Raw genomic sequence first — 19,897 nt, forward strand, 5'->3', positions numbered from 1 at the left:
CAGCCACACAGAGAAAAGCCAGGAACCTGAAGGCTATGTACAGGCTAAAATGAACATTTTCTTCCAAACTTTTCCCCCAACCCTCGTAGCAGACCGTCTCAGAGGCTCTGAAGTGAGTGTTATCTCAGCAGCTCGCCTCCACTGGTCCACCAGGCGAGGTGCAAAGAGCAGTCTGGAAGAAGGCAGATCCCCTGTCCTCAGCAAGCTTACACACCCTACCTACAGGATACTTGTCTCTGGATTTCCTCATAATTGGGCTGGGACAGAAAGAGAAGTAAAATGTATTTTTTCCTAAGATGATAAGGAAATTCAAATTGTCATTCTCCTCACCCTCCGAGATCTCTTTCACTGGCTCACACTCAGGGTCGCCCTGCCCAAGTTCAGGAAGGGTGAGATTGGCCCAGTAACAGATGCTGTAACTTTTGTGGGCAGGTTCCCTGAGAGTTAAACTGAGGGCATCTGGTCTACCAACCTTGTAAACTGTCAATGAGATTATCACTAGGGGAACTGGACTGGCTTAAGTGGGAAAGCAAGAAAATTTCTCTGTCTTTAACACTTTATGATGCCTTCTTGACAATCTCTCCCCTGGTGATAGTTTCTCAAAGTGCTTGGGCTACAGAAGTATGTGATGTCCTGATGAATGTAACAGGTAAGTTTTAAAAAATATGTAGTTCCATCCTATAATGATGAAAAAATAAGATAAAACTACAAAAAAAAATGCTGAAAATTTTTACAACCCAATGTTCTCATTATGGTGAACCCATATGGTGTTGGCCCAGAAGAACCATCTGTGGCCCTGGGCACTCTTCCTCAGAGGGATGTCTACTTATTTTTAGAAATATCCAAAAGAATGCACATAAACCTAGTTATGTGCCTCCCAAAATAGAAAGTATTACCTTGGGTCACATTGAAATTTCACCCATCTGGTTGGCTGACAAGATGGTAGGTGACAAATATTCTTGATTCTACTAGCCAAGGACATGAGATATATATATAGAAGCTTCTGGAAATATTATTGCTGGACATGTGGCACTTGTCATGTTGGCATCAAGTGAGGTGCATTATACAGTTATATAGTAAATGAAAGAAGTAACATCAATCGTCAGGAAAAGAACTGAAAGCAGGAGATGGTAGATGACAGTTTGCCATCTAGTTCCAAAGCCATAGACAGCCCCAGTGAAATTTCCCAGTAGAATTACTAGATGAGGAGCTTTAACTCGTTCACAAAATCAGCTGGGCTGCTTTTTCCTGTCTTTTCAATGTGTCATCTTGGACAACAATAAAGAATATGTCAATCATGGGCCCAAGGAGCCATAGTTGAGTTATTGACCAATATTTTACAATTTCCTTACTGTGATATGATGTATGTGCTTTAAAAAAAATAATAAAGTCCCCAGGCTTTATGTTCACTAAATGATTCCATTTGCGCCCTTCAGTTATATAAGCCAGCACTGACTGCCCTGGGACCTATGCAGCATTCAAAGGGCTAAAGAAAAAAATCAGGAAAGCAAAACTGGGAGAGAGTGATGAGGCCACTGTTTTTCAAGACCCCTTTTCTGAGAAACGAGAGCTTCGACTCATCCTAGTGGTTGGTAGAATACTAATAGAGAGGGACAGGAGCTGATCCTGCAGGTAGCTCCTCTGCCCCAAGTGTAAATGCTGCATTCTCAACATCTGCATGTGTCTGAGTTTTTCAGTACCATTTTGGAGCAAAAACCTCTCCCCAGGATTTTCACTGATGGGGCTGGAGTGCCATCACAGCAAATCTGGTTAAAGGGCAACACAAGCTTCCTTTTATTTCAACTCACTTTTATGTGCTAAAATACTTATTTCTAGCTATGAGGAAATTTGTGACAAAAGTCCCAAACTTTTGGGAATTCTCCCAAGGACCCCATGATAAATACAGAATGGGATTAATATGTAAAGATGTTCATTGCACTGTTATTTATATCAAACATTTAAAGACAATGTAAGCGTCCAACAATGGGGTTATTGCTTAAGTGAACTATAACTCATCTACTGGACAAAATATTTGGCAAACATTAAAAACCATGTTTTTGAAAAGTTCCCAATGATATAGTAAAGTGCTTGTTTATAATGGTAATGGAAAAGATAAAGAGAATACCAAATAATATTTCACAAATATGCTTCCCTTCCCCCACAAACACATGTTCTACCTATAGAAAAAAGAAAAGAAAAAGACAAAGAGCCTTGAAGGAAATATACCAAAATATCCTCAGTAGTTATTTTTGAGTGGGACTTATGATTTTGGAAATTATTTTTCATTGGACTTCTTCTAAACTTTGTACACTTTTTAATGACAAGCCTGCCTTGATTTCATAATAAGAAAACAAAGTTTTTTCTTATGTTGGAACCAGTGGACTTCTGGCCTCTGAACTGCATTTCTCAGAGGGAGAAACAACATTAGTGTTCTTAAATTACAGTGGGAGAAAAAAGAAACAAAATAAAGGAGTCGAGAATTAGAGTCAAAAGAAAACCTCTACCATTGTCTGGAACTCTTAATTAATTGCCAAGGTGTTCATCCTCGAAGGTCCCTTGAGAGAGCGTGGCACTGAGTGGCAATGTGAGTGTGCTTCGGTCTATAAGACAATCTATTACTAAAAGTTACCTAAATCAAATTGTGTGCTAAGGGTAGAAGGAACACACCTTTAAAATAAACTGGCAAGTTCATTGTATAGTAAGATATCCTTTTGAAAGTTAAATAATCACTATCTAATGTGTAAATTGTATCTAACGTGTAAATTCTAATGTTATATATCAGCTATTTAATTTAATTTTATGTAATGTGTAAATTCATACATGAAAGTCTTACAGGACATACTGGAATTGTATTAATTTTACCTAATTTTCATCTCCATAGCATCACTTTTTATTCACTCACTTCAATAGGAAACTGTGAGACTTGTTCAAAAATATTGCATGGAAAGTCATTATACAGTTTATATGTGAAATATAATTGAACTTATTTGTTGTTAATTTTCTAGTACAAATTTTGCGTGTCACTCTCTACTGATCTTTTGTTGGCTCATTTCTAGTGTGTTTGCATTTCTTCCCATTTCCTCTGATAGCCTTCTCTCCTCCATACAAATCAACATGTCCTTTTCTAGGAGTCACTACCTTTGACAGAATGTTAACTTTAAGATTTTTGTCAATCAAGGAAAGCGCATTTTCTCAAAGACCAGAAATCAAATTTGAGTATATTTTAAGTGCTTAGTATTCGATTCATCAAGTTGCACTGTTCTCTTCCCTGTACTAGGTCGTCTTTGATTATGTCAGAGAGAAAACCGAAGCCAGTATCTGCTGAAAGACCTTTTATTGCCAATTAGGATTCCTGTTTTGATCTCTAGGAGAGGTCTTGTATCATTCCACATCTTGATGAACATGGATTTTTGCATTTTCTATCCATCACTCAGTTATTTCAAATTATTTTCAATATTAATGATTCATCAGGGAAAAATTATGCTAAACTGGTGTGTTTTAAAAGTCATTGCATTGTGGTGATTGAGTCACTTATGGGATCTAATTCTCCTCCTCTCCCTCTGTTCCTATCCTTGGGAAACACATCTCTGCATTTTATTAAGAAACTAAATAGGAAAATAGAAAACGTTTCAGAGACATATCTTTTATGGAAGTTCTAGATGTAGCATTTTTAGTGTCCTTAAGCCTGATGATAACATCATTGTAGGTGGACTCTTCTAAATTCCTAGGATATCATAAGAACTTTCTTTGCTGATTGTCTACTGTGTAGCTATATTATTCTCTAAAATTCTCAGACAGCTTACAAACCATTTGTCAAACTCAGATATCATCTCTTACATATCTAACACAGCATGAAATGATTGTAGAGTATTCCTTGGTATTTTTGATAGACTGAGCTAAAGTATACTTGCAGCTTGTAGACGTGTTTCAGTCTAATATCATGGTTATTTTCATTTTCCAAAGCTCTGCTCAATCTCCACACCTATTTTCACAGGTTCATTGCCCACTGTGACATAAATATAAATCACATATTAGGCTAATTAATAGATACCTTGAAAGTGAGCCAAGTTAATTTTCCCAGGGTATCTTTGCATACTCTCATCTTGTTCAACTATAAGAGCTTCTGGGTTTTAGAAACAGAAAGCCCATGATTACGTCAGCCACATATACTCTGTTTTGTTATTTAGGAGGTGAATATACTTATTTGTTTCTTGTAAAATGAACTAAACTGTCTTCAAACATAAAATTACTTCCCCAAAATCATTTCCACACTTCTGTTTCATTTTTCTATAATGTATTCCTGCTGCAAGCCTTTTCTATACTATCATTTAATTTGCATGGAAAGTTCTAAAAGTTTTGGTGAAACATACTTTTGGGTTAATTGGTGCTGCCCATGTCTCAAAAATGTCACATTCATCTGCACAGCAAAAGAAACAATTAACAGAGTTAAAAGACAACCAACAGAGTGGGAGAAAATATTTGCAAAACATACATCTGACAAAGGATTAATATCCAGAATATATAAGGAACTCAAACAACTTTACAAGAAAAAAACAAGCAACCCAATTAAAAAATGGGCAAAAGAGCTAAGTAGGCATTTCTCTAAGGAAGATATACAAATGGCCAACAGACATATGAAAAAATGCTCAACATCACTCAGCATCCGGGAAATGCAAATCAAAACCACACTGAAATACCATCTAACCCCAGTTAGGATGGCTAAAATCCAAAAGACTCTGAACGATAAATGCTGGCGAGGTTGCGGAGAAAAAGGAACTCTCATACATTGTTGGTGGGACTGCAAAATGGTGCAGCCTCTATGGAAAATGGTATGGAGGTTCCTCAAACAATTGCAGATAGATCTACCATACGACCCAGCTATCCCACTGTTGGGAATATACCCAGAGGAATGGAAATCATCAAGTCGAAGGTATACCTGTTCCCCAATGTTCATCGCAGCACTCTTTACAATAGCCAAGAGTTGGAACCAGCCCAAATGTCCATCATCAGATGAGTGGATACAGAAAATGTGGTACATCTACACAATGGAATACTACTCAGCTATAAAAATGAATGAAATACTGCCATTTGCAACAACATGGATGGACCTTGAGAGAATTATATTAAGTGAAACAAGTCAGGCACAGAAAGAGAAATACCACATGTTCTCACTTATTGGTGGGAGCTAAAAATTAATATATAATTCACACACACACACACACACACACACAAAAAAAAAAAAACGGGGGGGAAGAAGATATAACAACCACAATTACTTGAAGTTGATACGACAAGCAAACAGAAAGGACATTGTTGGAGGGGGGAGGGAGAAGGGAGGGAGGTTTTGGTGATGGGGAGCAATAATCAGCCACAATGTATATCGACATAATAAAATTTTAAAAATAAAAATAAAAATAAAGGGAAAAAAAGAGTAAGAATTAAAAAAAAAGAGAAACCATCACCATTAAAAAAGAAAATGTCACATTCATACTAAGTCTCAATAAATAATGTCTAAAACTCACACAGCCCACTTTCTGTCACATAATTCTTGAGTAAGCGTTTAACCCCTGAACAATAATGTAATGTCCGGTTTTAACTCTCATTAAAATTGACTCTTAACACTTGTAGTAAACTACTGTCTGGGGCCTAATACACCTGTTCACTTTAGCTCTGTTTTCATTCTTGTGTGGAATATCCTACTTTTTTAATTTTTGTTTTCTTCAAACCAGTCTCCTAAACACAACCATTTGGTAATAAATCATCCACTGAACAAATGCTTCCTGAGCAAGGACTAGGACTCCTGCCTACAAACGAACCTCTCTTTAATACAAAGAGACTCGAGCAAACAGGAGCAATGAGGGGTTGCAATGAGGAGCAATGAGGGGTTGTCCTAGAAAGCCTTAGGGAATAATGGGGACACAAAAGGAAAGTGAGGGTTTGATCCGAGTTATATAGAAGGGCTTCTTAAATGGCACAGGTGGAGTGAAAGGCTTGTAGTTTGCTCACCAGCAGAGAGAAGGGTGCTCCAGGGAGACGGAAATGAATGAACAAAGGCAGAGAGGCTAAAATCAACATCAGGGGCCCTGAAAGGAGCAAATTGCAAAGCACAATGGGAGCATCAGGTGAGTGGGGTCAAGTCATGGCTGTGGTGGCAGGAGTGTCAATGAGCAGCATGACAGTGAGGGGACAGTCGGCACGCGATAAGACTGAAGACAGAGCTGGGAGTGCAGTACCATCAGTCCTTGAATGCCCTGCTAAGAATTCTTAGCTTTATGCCACAGGGAATAGAGACCACTAAAAACTTATAATAAGGAGAGTGATATAATCAGGCATGGAAGATTGCTTAAACAGCTGCGTGGGGAATAGAATGGAAGGCAGGAGGGACAGGACCAGAGTCAGAAAGATCAGGAAAGCAATAGTTAAGATGCCACAGGCTGAACCAAGGCTGCTAAAGTGAGGACACAGAGAAAGAAGCAAATAGGAGGAAAAGGGGATGCTGTAGGGAGCTTTTCACAACATGACACACCCCATGTCTGTCTTACACTCCCTCTGTCTCCTCTGCTAGAACGTAGGCTCCATGAGGGCAGGAATTTTTTGTCAGTTTGGTTCACTGCTCTATCCCCAGCACCTAAAATGTGCTTGGCAAAGAAGAGATACTCAGTAAATGCGTTCAATGAGTCAATTGCATGCAGAGCGTGAGGATGGCAAGATTAATGCCCAGATTCCTGACTTCAAAGGGGCTGCAAAATGAGAGCAAGAACAGAACAGGGAAGCTGGTTAGCAGACAGGTGGGAGGGCGCAGAAAAGAGGAATCATGTCGTTTTGAAAGATTTGGCTTCCCTTCAGTGTGAGAATCAAAATTCCACCCAGGCTAAGGGAATTTGTCCACAGGAGAGCTGAAGATATAAGATACCGAACTGAATTTGGGAGTAAAGTATTTTTTTAACAAAATATGTTTTTTCTTTTGGATCTCAGAGAACACTTTAATCTTTTTGTATTCCATAGTGCTTTGACAAGATAACCAACCATGTCAAACAGGTCTGAGAGTTACTTTTAGGGTGCATGCTGAAAATGCCAATTTTATAGTAAATAAAAAGCAGGCTTTACTAAATCACCTGTGTATAATAGGCGATTATTCTACTAATCTAAAATTTACTTCTACTTCTACCTAATCTAAAATTTTTTCTATTAAAATTTACTTTGGCAAGATTTGGTACAGTGAACATAATAAGCCTATCTCCCTTCCTGATCCTCAAATGACCCCCCCAGAAAGACAAAAATAAATACACACACACACACACATATATATTTTTTCCCCTTAAACAAATCTCCATGAGTGCACCGCATGGACGGAGACAGAAAAGGATACCATATTAGGAGACAAGAAATTTTGTGTAATTTCTGGAATGTTAAAAGCTGGTATAGAAACTAAAGTTTCCAAGTCATTATAGGAGAAAAGTATATACTGTGAAGTTAAAGTTATTTCAGTTATCACACAAGATCAAAATAAACGAAGGCAGAGAACAGGAGGGGGTCTGGGGAGCAAAATCAGAGTAACGAATTAAAGAACTCAGAGTAGCTGGGCCGAGAAATTCTGTATCAACAAATTTTATTCTACAGATGCACTCACCCATGTGCATACAAGGATATTCACTGCAACAGTATTTATAATGGTAAAAGATTATAAATGATCTAAATGTTCATTAGTAGAAGACTGGTTAAATAAATTATGGTATATACATATAATGAAACATTAGGCAGTCAACAAATAACGATGCTCATCTCTGTGTGGCTGAATGGAATAGTCTCCAGGATAAATTGTCAGGTGAAAAAAGCAAAGTGTAGAATAGTGTGTAATGCTTGCTACCACTTGTATAGAAGGGAGACATGTGCGTTTCTGTATGTATAGAACATTTCTAAAACTTGTAGTACTACTTGCCTTTGATGAGGGGTGCTGGAGAACTGGAAACAGAAGTCATACACTTAATTTTCACCATATATTTCTTTAAACTTGGGATTCTTTTTTGTCGTATGCATGTATTACTTACTCAAATATATCATGCTTTTTAAAGTCAAGAAATAGTGTGAAAGAGAAATGATACATCTAGAAAATAGAAAACATAAAATAAAATCAAGAAATAAGAAAAAAAATCATATTAAATGTAGCTAGATTTTTTTATGCATTTAAAAGAGAGAGATTCTGATTTGGTTTTAGGGAAAAAAGTCTAATCTTGCTGTTTACAGGATATACACCTAACCAAAATGACATCAAAATGGCATAGAAAAGTGACAAATAATCAGATGGAATAATATACCAGACAAATCCTAATTCCCCCAAAAATATGTGTGGCAGTTATAGTATTATACAAAACAAAACATAATACAAAGCAACAATATTAAATAGGAAAGGGGGATATAGCATGTTGATAAAAAAAAATGTGATCCACAAAGAACATAGATTGTTATGAACCTTTACACATTTATAAAGAGCTTCAAAACATACAAAGCAAAAACTATGTATTTTCAAGGAATAATTGTGAAGTGTATAATTAGAAGATTTTAACATGCTGCTCTGAAATCAACAGGCAACATGAACAAGAAATAAGTAAATACATACAGGATTTGAATTAAAAAATAGTGTAATCTATTATATATATTGAATTTTGTACCCGGCAAATACAGAATACACACTTTTTAAAAACAAAATAACACATTTACAAAATATTGTTACATATTATGATAAATACACATGTATAAGTCATACATATGTATAACGTTAGTGTATATATAGGAAGTATATATATATCCACTGTAATATTAAAAACAATTGTATTTGTTCATTTATTTATTTTTAGTTTTTACCTTACTTTTTTTATTATATATACTTGTGAGGTACAAAGTTGACTAATAGTTGTGTACGATGTGTGATGGTCAAATCAGGATAATTAGCTTACTCATCATTACAATACGTAATTATTCTTTATGTCCATTAACCAATTTGTCATTAACCCCTCTCCCTCTTCCCCTCCCATCCGCCTTCCACCTCTAGTAACCATAGGTCTGTTCTCTCCTTCCACGATTTCAACATATTATTGTGATTGTTGTTTATTTCTTTCTACCTGTCTCTCTCCTTCTTTGTTGTTTACTTGTTTATTTATGAATTCAGCTCCCACTTATGAGTGAGGACATGTGATATTTCTCTTTCTGCACCTGGATTGTTTCACTTTCAGAGCATAATTTTCTCTAGGCTCATCCATGTAGCTGCAAATGGTAGAATTTCATTCTTTTTGTGACCGAGTTGTATTCCATTGTGTATATACACCACATTTTCTTTATCCAGTTATCCATTGATAGATGTTTAGGTTGGTTCCATAGCCTGGCTACTGTAAATGGAGCTGCAATGAACATGGGAATGCAGGTATCCCTTTCACATGATGATTTCCATTCCTTTGGATATAAACCCAGTAGAGGGATTGCTGGATCATACAGTAATTCTATCTGCAGTTGTTTAAGGAACCTCCATACTGTTCTCCATAATGGCTGTGCTAATTTATAGTCCCACCAACAGTGTAGGAGAGTTCCCCTTTCTCTACATCCTCACCAGCATTTGTTATTATTTGCCTTGTTATTAATCACCAAACTAATTGGGGTGGGATGATATCTCAAAGTGGAAAAACACAATTTTAAGTAAAAGTAAATTGCATATATTTAAAATCAATGAAAACAACTAAATGCATATAAAAACATGTGAGATACATAATTGTAAATGCACTTATTAGAAAACAAGAAAGAATAAAAATAAATTGACTGAAAAGTCAATTTAAATTCTAGGAAAAGAACAGCTAAGGAAGAAAAAGTGAATGGATAATGATAAAAGCAGAAAATAATAACTTCAAATTGCAAATAATAATATTGATCAATAAAATGAAAACCTGATTCTTTGAAATGACTATGATTTTGATCTTGTGAAAAATAAAAAGGAATGAAAAAATTGCTATATAATTCTAGATAAAGAGATTTTAAAATAGTAAAACAATTCTATGTACCAATAAATTTATACCAATAAATTTGAAAATCTGGATGAAATATTTGATTATCTAAGAAAACATATGAAATTGAGTCAAGGAGAGGCAGAAAATGTAAGCTGATAAATAACTGTTGAAGATATCATAAAGATGATCAGCAATCTACCCCTAAAAATACTCCACAGTAGTTTATAAACATCCTGCTATACCTGCCAGAAGCAGATGAATTTCTTTGTTATACTGTATAAACTATTTGGGGGCATAAGTAAGGAAAAATCTCCCCAACACATACTGAAAAGTGAGCCTAACTCTAATACCCAAATCAGGTAAGACTAGTGACATGTACCAACCTCACAAACATCACTACAAAGACCTAAATTGAATATTTCCTAATAAAATACAGTGGTGTTAAAGAACAATCCAACTAAACCAATGAATTTTATATTGACATATCATACTCCAAAACTACTGTTTGGATTCACATCCCTACCAAAAATATTTAAGAATACCTGATTTTTTGCATCTCTGCTAACACAGGGGGGTGGTAGGAGAGGAAGACTCTGGTTTTCCTTGGTTGACGTTTTTTTCCTGAAAGCCTGATAATATTCCATTTTAGAGTAAAGTTAATGCACCTATTTGCTGCCTCAGAAGAATTTTTAACTGAAATGTGATCTCTAATTATGCAGTGAACTTTAGGAATCAGTAGACCAAGTAGGTCAGACGTTTGAGGAATTCCATTTGATGCCTAGTTTCTCAATTCTGCTAAACAGTGGTCTCAAATGTTATCCTGATTCTCTTCAACTTGCTACCAGCTAAGTATGTGATGTATGATGAAACTTTTCAGATCATAGCCAGCCCTGGCTTAAAGAGTTCACTTAAAGAATTAGCCAAAAATTCATCCTCTGCCCTCTCTGGTCCTTTCTCCAGGGGACGTCAAATTTTCCTCTCAATTCAGGCATCCCTTCCTGAGTTCAGAGCATAGAACAACTTCCTCTCATCTCCCAAGTGGAGTCTGTGGGGGACTCAATAGCTGTTTTGGACAATATCCAGACGGCACCTTGGCCAAACCTATGATTATACAGAAGCAGATTTCTCTGCAAATCTAATCGAGTTGGGGCACACCTCCACCTGACAGTCCTTAGCAGAGATCACAACTGTGGCGCATGACCCAATCACAGTGCATAGATGAATTTTGTTTGGCTCAATTTCTTTTTTTAATTTTTGAGTTCAACTGCCTATAAAGGTATTTCAATTTGTGATCTCTGCCTTACACTCATCACAGGCTCTGACCTCAAGACATAAATGAGTACAAAAAAGTTAGTTAGATCACAAGCCAGGTACTTATATTATCTTCCTTCCTCCCCTCATTTCTTCCAAGTATTTAAGGCACAAGACAAAAAGGTGAGAGCTATTGAATTCCAATCACGGCTGTCTTTCTAGATCCGTGTGTGACCTTAGACAAGTTACTTGGTCTCTGGGTGGTGGGCTACAGGGTTTCTAAGGCAACCGATAGCTTAACAGTCTATGATTCTGTGTCTGTTCTCTCCACCATAGTGACAAAACTTAGAGTTACATATTAGCAAGTCCTATAAAGTTTACTTCCTATGTAATTGGAAATAGGCGAGCACTGTTATTATCCCATTTTATGGACAGCCAAACTTGATGCATAAAACAGTTGATTATGATAGTAGCTCAATGTGGATATTCAAATAACTTTTGGCTTTTTTACTCAGCGTCCTCTGACTTGGAAAAAAAAAATCTTCATTATTGTTAAGCATTATTTTGTACCTTTTCTTTCTTTTTCTCTGCCATTAGCTGTCACTAACCCAGACGTTGAGAATTATGCATGAGGGCACATAGTTATGCTGTCTATTTATTAAAATGATAGTCCAATATGTTAGCTATCCTCTATCCACACCAGTCAATCCATTGACTTTGGAACAATCACACATTCCTGGGGCTGAATGCAAAGTCAGCCATACTCTGCCAACACTGTAATGTGTATTTACCATTTGTTTTGTTCAAGATTAACTTCTGCTCTATTAAATTTGTCTAGGACCAACTGTACTGAGCTACTTAGGAGTTCTGGACCTGTATAGCTTAACCTTATAAATTTCTTCATCTGTATATAATCTAAATGTCCATATCAATGGTTTGCTGATTATATATTTATGTATATCCATCTTTATGTCTATTCATGTTTATTTTACGCACCTTTATGTACCTAAAATTAGAAAGCATGAAAGATAATATATTTGAAAATATATATCACTATGCCTGACACATAGTAAGAGCCCTGAAATCATAATTTTGTTTTGTTTTTAAGTTGGGGTAGGGGCTGTCTCAGTCCATTCAGGCTATAACAAAATACCATAAAACTGGGAAGCTCATAAACAACAGAAATTTATTTTTTACAGTTCTGGGGACAGGGAAGTCCAGGATCAAGGCACCACAGATTCAGTGTCTAATGAGGGTCCACTTTCTGATTCATAAATAGCACCTTCTGACTGTGTCCTCACATGATGGAAGGGGAAAGGCAGCTCTTGGAGGCCTCTTTTATAATGGCACTAATTTTATAATGATCAGTAATCATGATCTAATCACCTCCCAAAGCCCCCACCTCCTAAATACAATCACATAGGTAATTAGATTTCAACATATGAGTTTTGGGGGGATACCATCATTCGGACCATAGGGGGGTTGATGAAGGATTGATGGTGTCTTAGTCAGTTTCTGTTGCTTATAACAAAATTCCCGAAACTGGGTAATTTGTAAGGCAACAATATTTATTGCTTACAGTTCCAGAGTCTGGGAAGTCCAAAGTCCAGGAAACACATCTGATAAGGACCTTCTTGGTGGTGACTCCACAGTGATGCAGGTATCACATGGTGAATTGCAGGAGCAAGAGAGAGTTAACTTGCTCATTCCCTCTCCTTGTCAAGCCATCAGAACCACACCTATTACTCCATGAATGGATCAATCCATTTATAAGGGCACAGTCCTTACAACCTAATAACCTCTTAAAAGCCCCACCCTTCAATTACTGTAATAGGATTTCCCACCCTCTTAACACTGTCACAGTGGGGATTAGGTATCTAATACGTGAAACTTTGGGGGACACAGTTCAATCCATACCAGAAGTACAGCATACTCAGACAAAAATAAGCCTCATTAAACTGGTGTTTCTGTAAGGGGGACATGTTTTTGTAGACTCTGGGTACAAAAATCAAGTGAGGTATGCCTAATCAAAGTACATAACAGCTAGAAAGTTTTTTTAAAGACATTTAAAGTATATATATAGCACAAAAATAATACTGTGAACATGTATGATCTGTACTTTTTATATCTTATTTAAGAAATCTTTACCTACACTAAGGTCATTTTGATATTCTCTGATATTTTAATTTTGTTTTGCACCTTTAATCCATGTGGATATTTGTATATGTGATTTGTAAGGTACCAAAGCAATTCAGGTTTTTAACATTGAAAGTCAGCACCATTTATTAAAAAATTATCTTTGCTCCCACTGATCTTTGATGTCTCCCTCTGTCTTACACCAACTATTCATGTAGGTTCAGAAATGTCTCTGGATTCTATTCTCTTTTATTACTTTACTCATCGATTCCAGTGCCAATATTACTCTGCTTTAAATTCCACCATTTTGTAAGTCTTTATAAGTGGTAAGAAAAAATTCTCCCTTCTTGCTCTTTTTTTCTTTTGAATTTTTTTTCTTTTTTCTTTTTCTTTTTTTTTTTTTCTTTTTTTTTTTTTTGACTCTTATGAGAACTTTAGCCTTCAGATGAATTCTAGAGTCAGTCTATCAAAGGCCACAAAAATATTTTTGGAATTTTTATTTGATTCTATACTCATTTATTGAGAACTGACATATTTAATATACTGCACTTTTTCATCAATTAACTTAGTACACGTCTCCATTTAGTAAACTAGTCTTTCCCGTTCTTCAAGAAAGTTTTATAATTTTCCGTGATAAAATTCTTTATTGAGTCTTTATAAAGATGACAAAAGAATTCCTTAAGCAAAATTAAGCCTTACTCTGTAATGCAAATTCTTCATATGCCGATTATTGTGCAAACTTTTGCTCCAAAATCACCTTTCTCATTCTTGACTGAGAACTAGTGATATTTAACCACATTGCTTTCGGTTTGTCCCCGACAGCTGGAGCGGGGATGAGATGTCCCTTTCCTGTGTCATGGACTCATTAATGAGTCTTTGTCTTCCCTGAGGCACTTGCTCTCTGACCCTTCCTTCCATACTGTGTCTTTTCCAGTTGAACTCTGCCTCCAAAATGCTGCCTGTGCCCTGTGATGCTGCTTCTTTTTGTCTCTCAAACCTGAATTATTTCTCTCTGTAATCAGCATTCTACCATTTTTGTTTGTTTGTGGCGGCTGGCCAGTAAGGAAATCTGAACGCTTGACCTTGTTGTTACAAGGTTGTGTCTAACCAAATGAGCTAACTGACCTGCCCTGCCCTGTGATAAGCATTCTATAAAGTGGCAAAGGGAGGGACGTACTACACCCCTTTTGGTGAGAAGATTCACTTCTAACTTAGAGCACGAGATACAAACTAATTCTCTGCCACACAGCAATATGGATGCCATGGCACTTCCTGTGTGTCCATTAAAGATTCCTCACAGAAACATAAACTCGGGCCTTTAATGCTCAATAGTGTGTGCAAACAAATAACGTTCCTCATGACTTCCTTCTAATGTCAGCACATTTTAAGGTCATGAGGGAAATACTTCAGTATCTTAAAAGTAGAGATTTTTCCCAATGGCTGTCCACGGTAGCAGTAGCAATTGTCAGTAACACTGCGTCCTTCAGAATGAGTCTTCCACCTCCCTCTTTCTTCCTTTCCTGTCAACAGTCACATCTCTCATAAGTATTAATTCTTCATTGCTATCTCTTCACTAACAATGTAACCCTGTTATTCTTCCCCAGAGAATATTTTCTCCCCTTATTACCAAAAGAAAAGATGCTATTGTATCATCTACTTTCCATTTCTTACAACCTGGATGTACTGCTAAGTTGTTCTAAAGGAGGTTCAAGGTTATTGAGAGGACTGAAGGGTCAAAGGCATCACAATGTTGAAACCCTTGAGTAACTGTTTCTCAGAAGTGAGTGTAATGATGGCTGTGCTGTGCACATGTGTGCACACACACGCACAGTGGGGCCATTTACTAAAGGACATACTAACTAGCTATTTTTTAAACACAATTTCTCAACTCGTAGTTTACATTATGGCTTACACATGTTTGTAAATCCTGCAAGTCTTAGTTTTAAAACTGAAATGATAGAAGAGGACATTTTCCTTGGTCTCTGGTCCTTTGTCAATGTAACCATAATCGATACAATTATGTAAGATCGTCTCTTTTCAGAGGCTATAGAAGCGTCTCCCTTTTTATGAATTGCAGAGCTCTCCCACTGGATTCTTGCTGTGTGTGCTTGTCCTGTGGTTAAGCATCTACCTTATAGATATTAAGATAGTCTCTGCTAAGATGTGGTCTCATTGATTTAATTTCTCTTGGGGGAAAAAAATGCATTGCTAATGATCATATTGTTTCAAATTACAGATTACGGTATTTCGGATGGGATCAGAAGGACACCAGGACATTGACTTAGCTATCCTGACAGCTTTACTCAAAGGTAAAAGAGTTTCAGTGTCCTGAGAGTGCAAAATAATTTAAATGGACTAACGCAACAACCTTATGTCTCCTAATAGTAGATATAATCCTAAATGATATCATAACATATCCAAATGTTGATAATATAAGGACCTCTCCTGTAGGACACTCGTACTGTTATTTAATTCGTATCAAATAGATCTGTTATGGTGTGACTCAATTTTCTAAGATTTAAATATACTGCAATATAAGTCATGTTCATTAAATCATAAAAATATATAAAGTAAAAGGATGATGTAATAAGTAAGATATTAAGTTATCTGAGTTTACTTAATATCACCCTATCTACTTTCAAAAAAATTTAATATGGTATAGATAGTTACATATGTGCATATATATGCCATATTGTATATGACATATATATAATGTTATATAACATTAACAGAATAGAACCGTATTCAAATTTCCAGTCTACCTACTCTTCTTTCACTCTTAGTATTTTCTTGATTACCCATCACGTGACAGCCACTGTGCTAAGTTCTTTACAAATACTGCAAACATTAATTATGGCAACAACTATATGATGTAGGAGTTATTTTTAATCCCCGTTTTACAAATGGAGTAAGTGGAGCTACAAGAGGTTAGGTAACTTGCTAAATAAAGGTTACAATGCTAATTAATAAGTGACCCCTTTGACAATAGTAATTGTTGATCCTCTTCATCTACTCCCCAAATGTATATATGCACATTCATTCAAAATCCTGATCACATTTCAGAAGGTTCATAATCCCATGAAGTGTATCATGAGTCCCATGTTGAAAATATCTGTTCTAAAGCATTTCATTCCAATAAACTAAAAAATAAAAACACTGGGCATAAGAATTAAAGGACCATACATAGTCTGAATCACAGAACATACCGCAGGTCCCATTCTCCCTTTATCAGAGACAAAAATAAAAGTTTGAGGCAAGTAACTCTATGATATTTGCTATTCTCATATAAAGATAAGAAAAGGTAATAATGTTGGTAACTAACATTTCTTGAGGACTAACCACATGCCAAACTCAGTGTTAAATGCATTACATGTATAAATTCATTTAATCTTTACATCAGTCTAATAACCAGTTTATTACAATCCCCATTTTATAGATAAGGAAATTGAGGCACAGAGCAGTTCAGTAACATGTCCAAGATGAGCTGGCCAATCAGTGTGGAGACAGTCTGACCCCATAACCCACTTACATATATCACCAAGGTACCCTTATTCATTTGATAATAAGAACTAAAACACCACATTTATGACTTCAAACAAAACTCATAGCAAATGGAAAAGTGACCCAATGATTGGTAAAAAAAACAAAGTGGCCATTATAATATCTTCTATTGAAAACATTTTTTTCCTCTTTCACCAATTTGTGAGACTTCAAATTGTGCTCCACCCGTGAATCAGTCTTAGAATTTATTTGTTGTATTATAAAATAGCTGTAAGCCAACTTTTTTGAGCATGACACACCATATGAAATATATTTTATGGTATAACAAAGTAGTTACATGTACGTATGTAGAAAATTGAAATTAAAGTACATGAAGTAATATTTATGTTGACTGTAGGCAATGAAATTGGATATTTTCTATTCTAATTTATACTATTCTTTTTAATGCTGATTTTAACCTACTAAATTGATTTCATGACCCACTAATGGGTCATAACCTGCAGTTTAAAAAGCACTGCTGCAGAGATTAAAAGAAATTATGATTGCTTTAAGAAATTAACATTTCTAATCACTATAATGGTCATTATTTATGCATCAGTTGATGCTAATGGGAATTTATATCATTAAAAGATTATGGTGTGTCAACTTTATTTCATGAAGACTTTTAAATATTCTTGGATGTTGACCCAGTTATATGTGAAGAGTATCAAGTTTAACTTTTACTGACTTCTTGGGAGGCCGAGAGCATACTTACATCAGTTTCAAATTCTTAAATTTGTTAAATTGCTCTTCCTGTGTGGTTTATTATTTTTTAAAATTATGCCTGGGCATGTAACATGGTTTAACACTTAATATTTATAATTATGTTTAGTTTTTGATTATCTAATGCATGGGGAATCTTTGTACAGCCCAGTTTTTCCTAAGAAATATGAGAAATTTCTGAGAAACCCAGAAGATAGATAGGAGCAGGAGAGTTATGAAACTAACCATTGGTCTGTACATCCAGAGGCCAAGAAATAAAAGAAAATAAAGAAAGGACAGATAAGAAACCAGGTGGCTGTGGGAAAAATATGCCTCTGCTGTTCCTTGTTTCTGATCCTGTTGGATTTGCATTTCTTAGAGATTTGTGTATTATATATTAGAGAATAGTGTTTATATGATACAGATTCATAAGGTGTCTGTTCCAGGATAAAGGGAGAATGAAGGAGACAAAAAGAATGTTGTTCTAGAGATGTAAGAGGCCCATAGTCCCTTCAAATGGTGACCTGGGTAGCTTTGGAGAATAAGTAAAGTCACATTTGTCCTTTACATTCAGGTAACCACTCCCTGAGAGCAGTGGTCTAAGGCCAGGGACTGTGCACCCTCCTCCTCTGTTACACGCCCCCTCCCCTGTCACACACACGGGGAGCCCAAAATACAGGATGCCCAGTTAACTTTGAACTTTCAAATAAACACAAATAATCTTTTTTGTCCCAAACGGGACATGCTTAAATAGTAAAAAAATTTGTTCATAATTTACCTGAAATTCAAACATAACTGGGAGTCCTGTATTTCTATTTGCTAAATCAGGCTGCCCTACTCAGAGGAGGTCTGAAGCCATTAATACTTCTGGACTTCTGACACCTCTAGAGGTTCTGCAGGAAGCGTAGCTCTAGAATCTAGATAGGTCTCCTAGTCCTTCAATCCGTCTCCTCCTCTCAGACAGCCCTGCCTAGATCATAGTTGGCAGAGAAGACTTCCACTGCAGAGGACGCCACACTTGTCTTAGTAGCCTACTGGGTGCTTGTCAACCTGCTCTCGCAGTAGCTTCGTCCTGTCTGCATCCCTCAGACAGCAGCATAAACTTCTTGCTTCAGGCACAATAAAGCCAGAAAACATCTCACAGCAAATGAAGTTACTATCAGTGGTCCCTGAACCTTTCTATGAATAAAATTACCCCTTATTTTTTCATATTTTGTGTAGACCTTGGATTTAATATAATGTCAAATCATGTGAGCACGTATTCATATACATGCACTAAAGTGTAATATGTGATTGATCACTGTCCTCTGTAAATGAGAAATTCTTTTTCTTTGGGTTTAATCTTCATTGGTAAAGAAGTTCATCTCAGTCATGGAGAGAAAGTAACCTTTATTGCTTACTACCTTTTCTGGAAAGCATTTTAAAAGAGCTAAAAAGAATGCAAAAACTATATGTTCCTCCTCAAAAATGTCAAGGTCATCAAAAACAAGGGAAGTCAGAAATCATCACAGCCCAGAGGAGCCTAAGAAGACATGACAATGTGATGTGGTTTTTCTGAATGGAATCCTGGGGCAGAGAGAGAGAAAAAAAAAAAAGCTATTAAGTTAAAAGCTAAGGAAGGAAATCTGAAGAAAGTATGGTCTTTAGTTTTTTTAAAAAAATGTTAAGTGAAAAATAAGAAGGATATGCTATTATACATATTATGGATCTGAACAGGAGACATATTGTAATAAAAAAAATGTCCACAATTCCTTTATGTCAAAAAGACAAAAAAGGAGATAGCAATTTATGGGAATTAATTTTAAAAGTCAGGCACATATATATTCCAAGGACTATGACAGGAACAGGCAGTATCTATTATATAAAGTATCTATATAAATCACATAGGTATAAATAGCTCGTCACTGTTGATCTAGGAAATGACTAGAAATAATGCAGAAATGTAAACAAGAGATATATGGATGCAGAGCTAAAAGAAAGCAATTTGTGTAAAATTCAATTTCTGTGTCAACTTATGCAATCACTTCAGAGGTAATTATCTAGTTTCTATCATTTTACTTTACATTTCTATTCCTCAGACATAATTAATGCTATCAATAATTGATAAATTAATTAATTACTTATAGATACTCATGTGGAAGATGACTTCTAAGATATGCATTTGTAAATTTGATCAAAATGTAAAGAGCAGGGCCGGCCCGTGGCTCACTCGGGAGAGTGCGGTGCTGATAACACCAAGGCCACGGGTTCGGATCCTATATAGGGATAGCCGGGTA

At 36.1% G+C, this 19,897-nt stretch overlaps 1 protein-coding gene across 13 annotated transcripts in view; it reads left to right on the top strand.

The window, feature by feature from the left end:
* Nucleotides 1-19,897, top strand: part of TRPM3 (transient receptor potential cation channel subfamily M member 3) — an 877,808-nt gene that overhangs the window by 722,479 nt on the left and 135,432 nt on the right. For all 13 annotated transcript variants that reach the window (XM_063080764.1, XM_063080766.1, XM_063080768.1 and 10 more), the window contains one exon: nt 15,616-15,688. In XM_063080764.1, coding sequence (XP_062936834.1) covers nt 15,616-15,688 — 73 coding nt within the window. The remainder of the gene's footprint in view (nt 1-15,615; nt 15,689-19,897) is intronic.

Source organism: Cynocephalus volans, chromosome 16, assembly GCF_027409185.1.
Source record: "Cynocephalus volans isolate mCynVol1 chromosome 16, mCynVol1.pri, whole genome shotgun sequence".
Classification (NCBI taxonomy): Eukaryota; Metazoa; Chordata; class Mammalia; order Dermoptera; family Cynocephalidae; genus Cynocephalus; species Cynocephalus volans.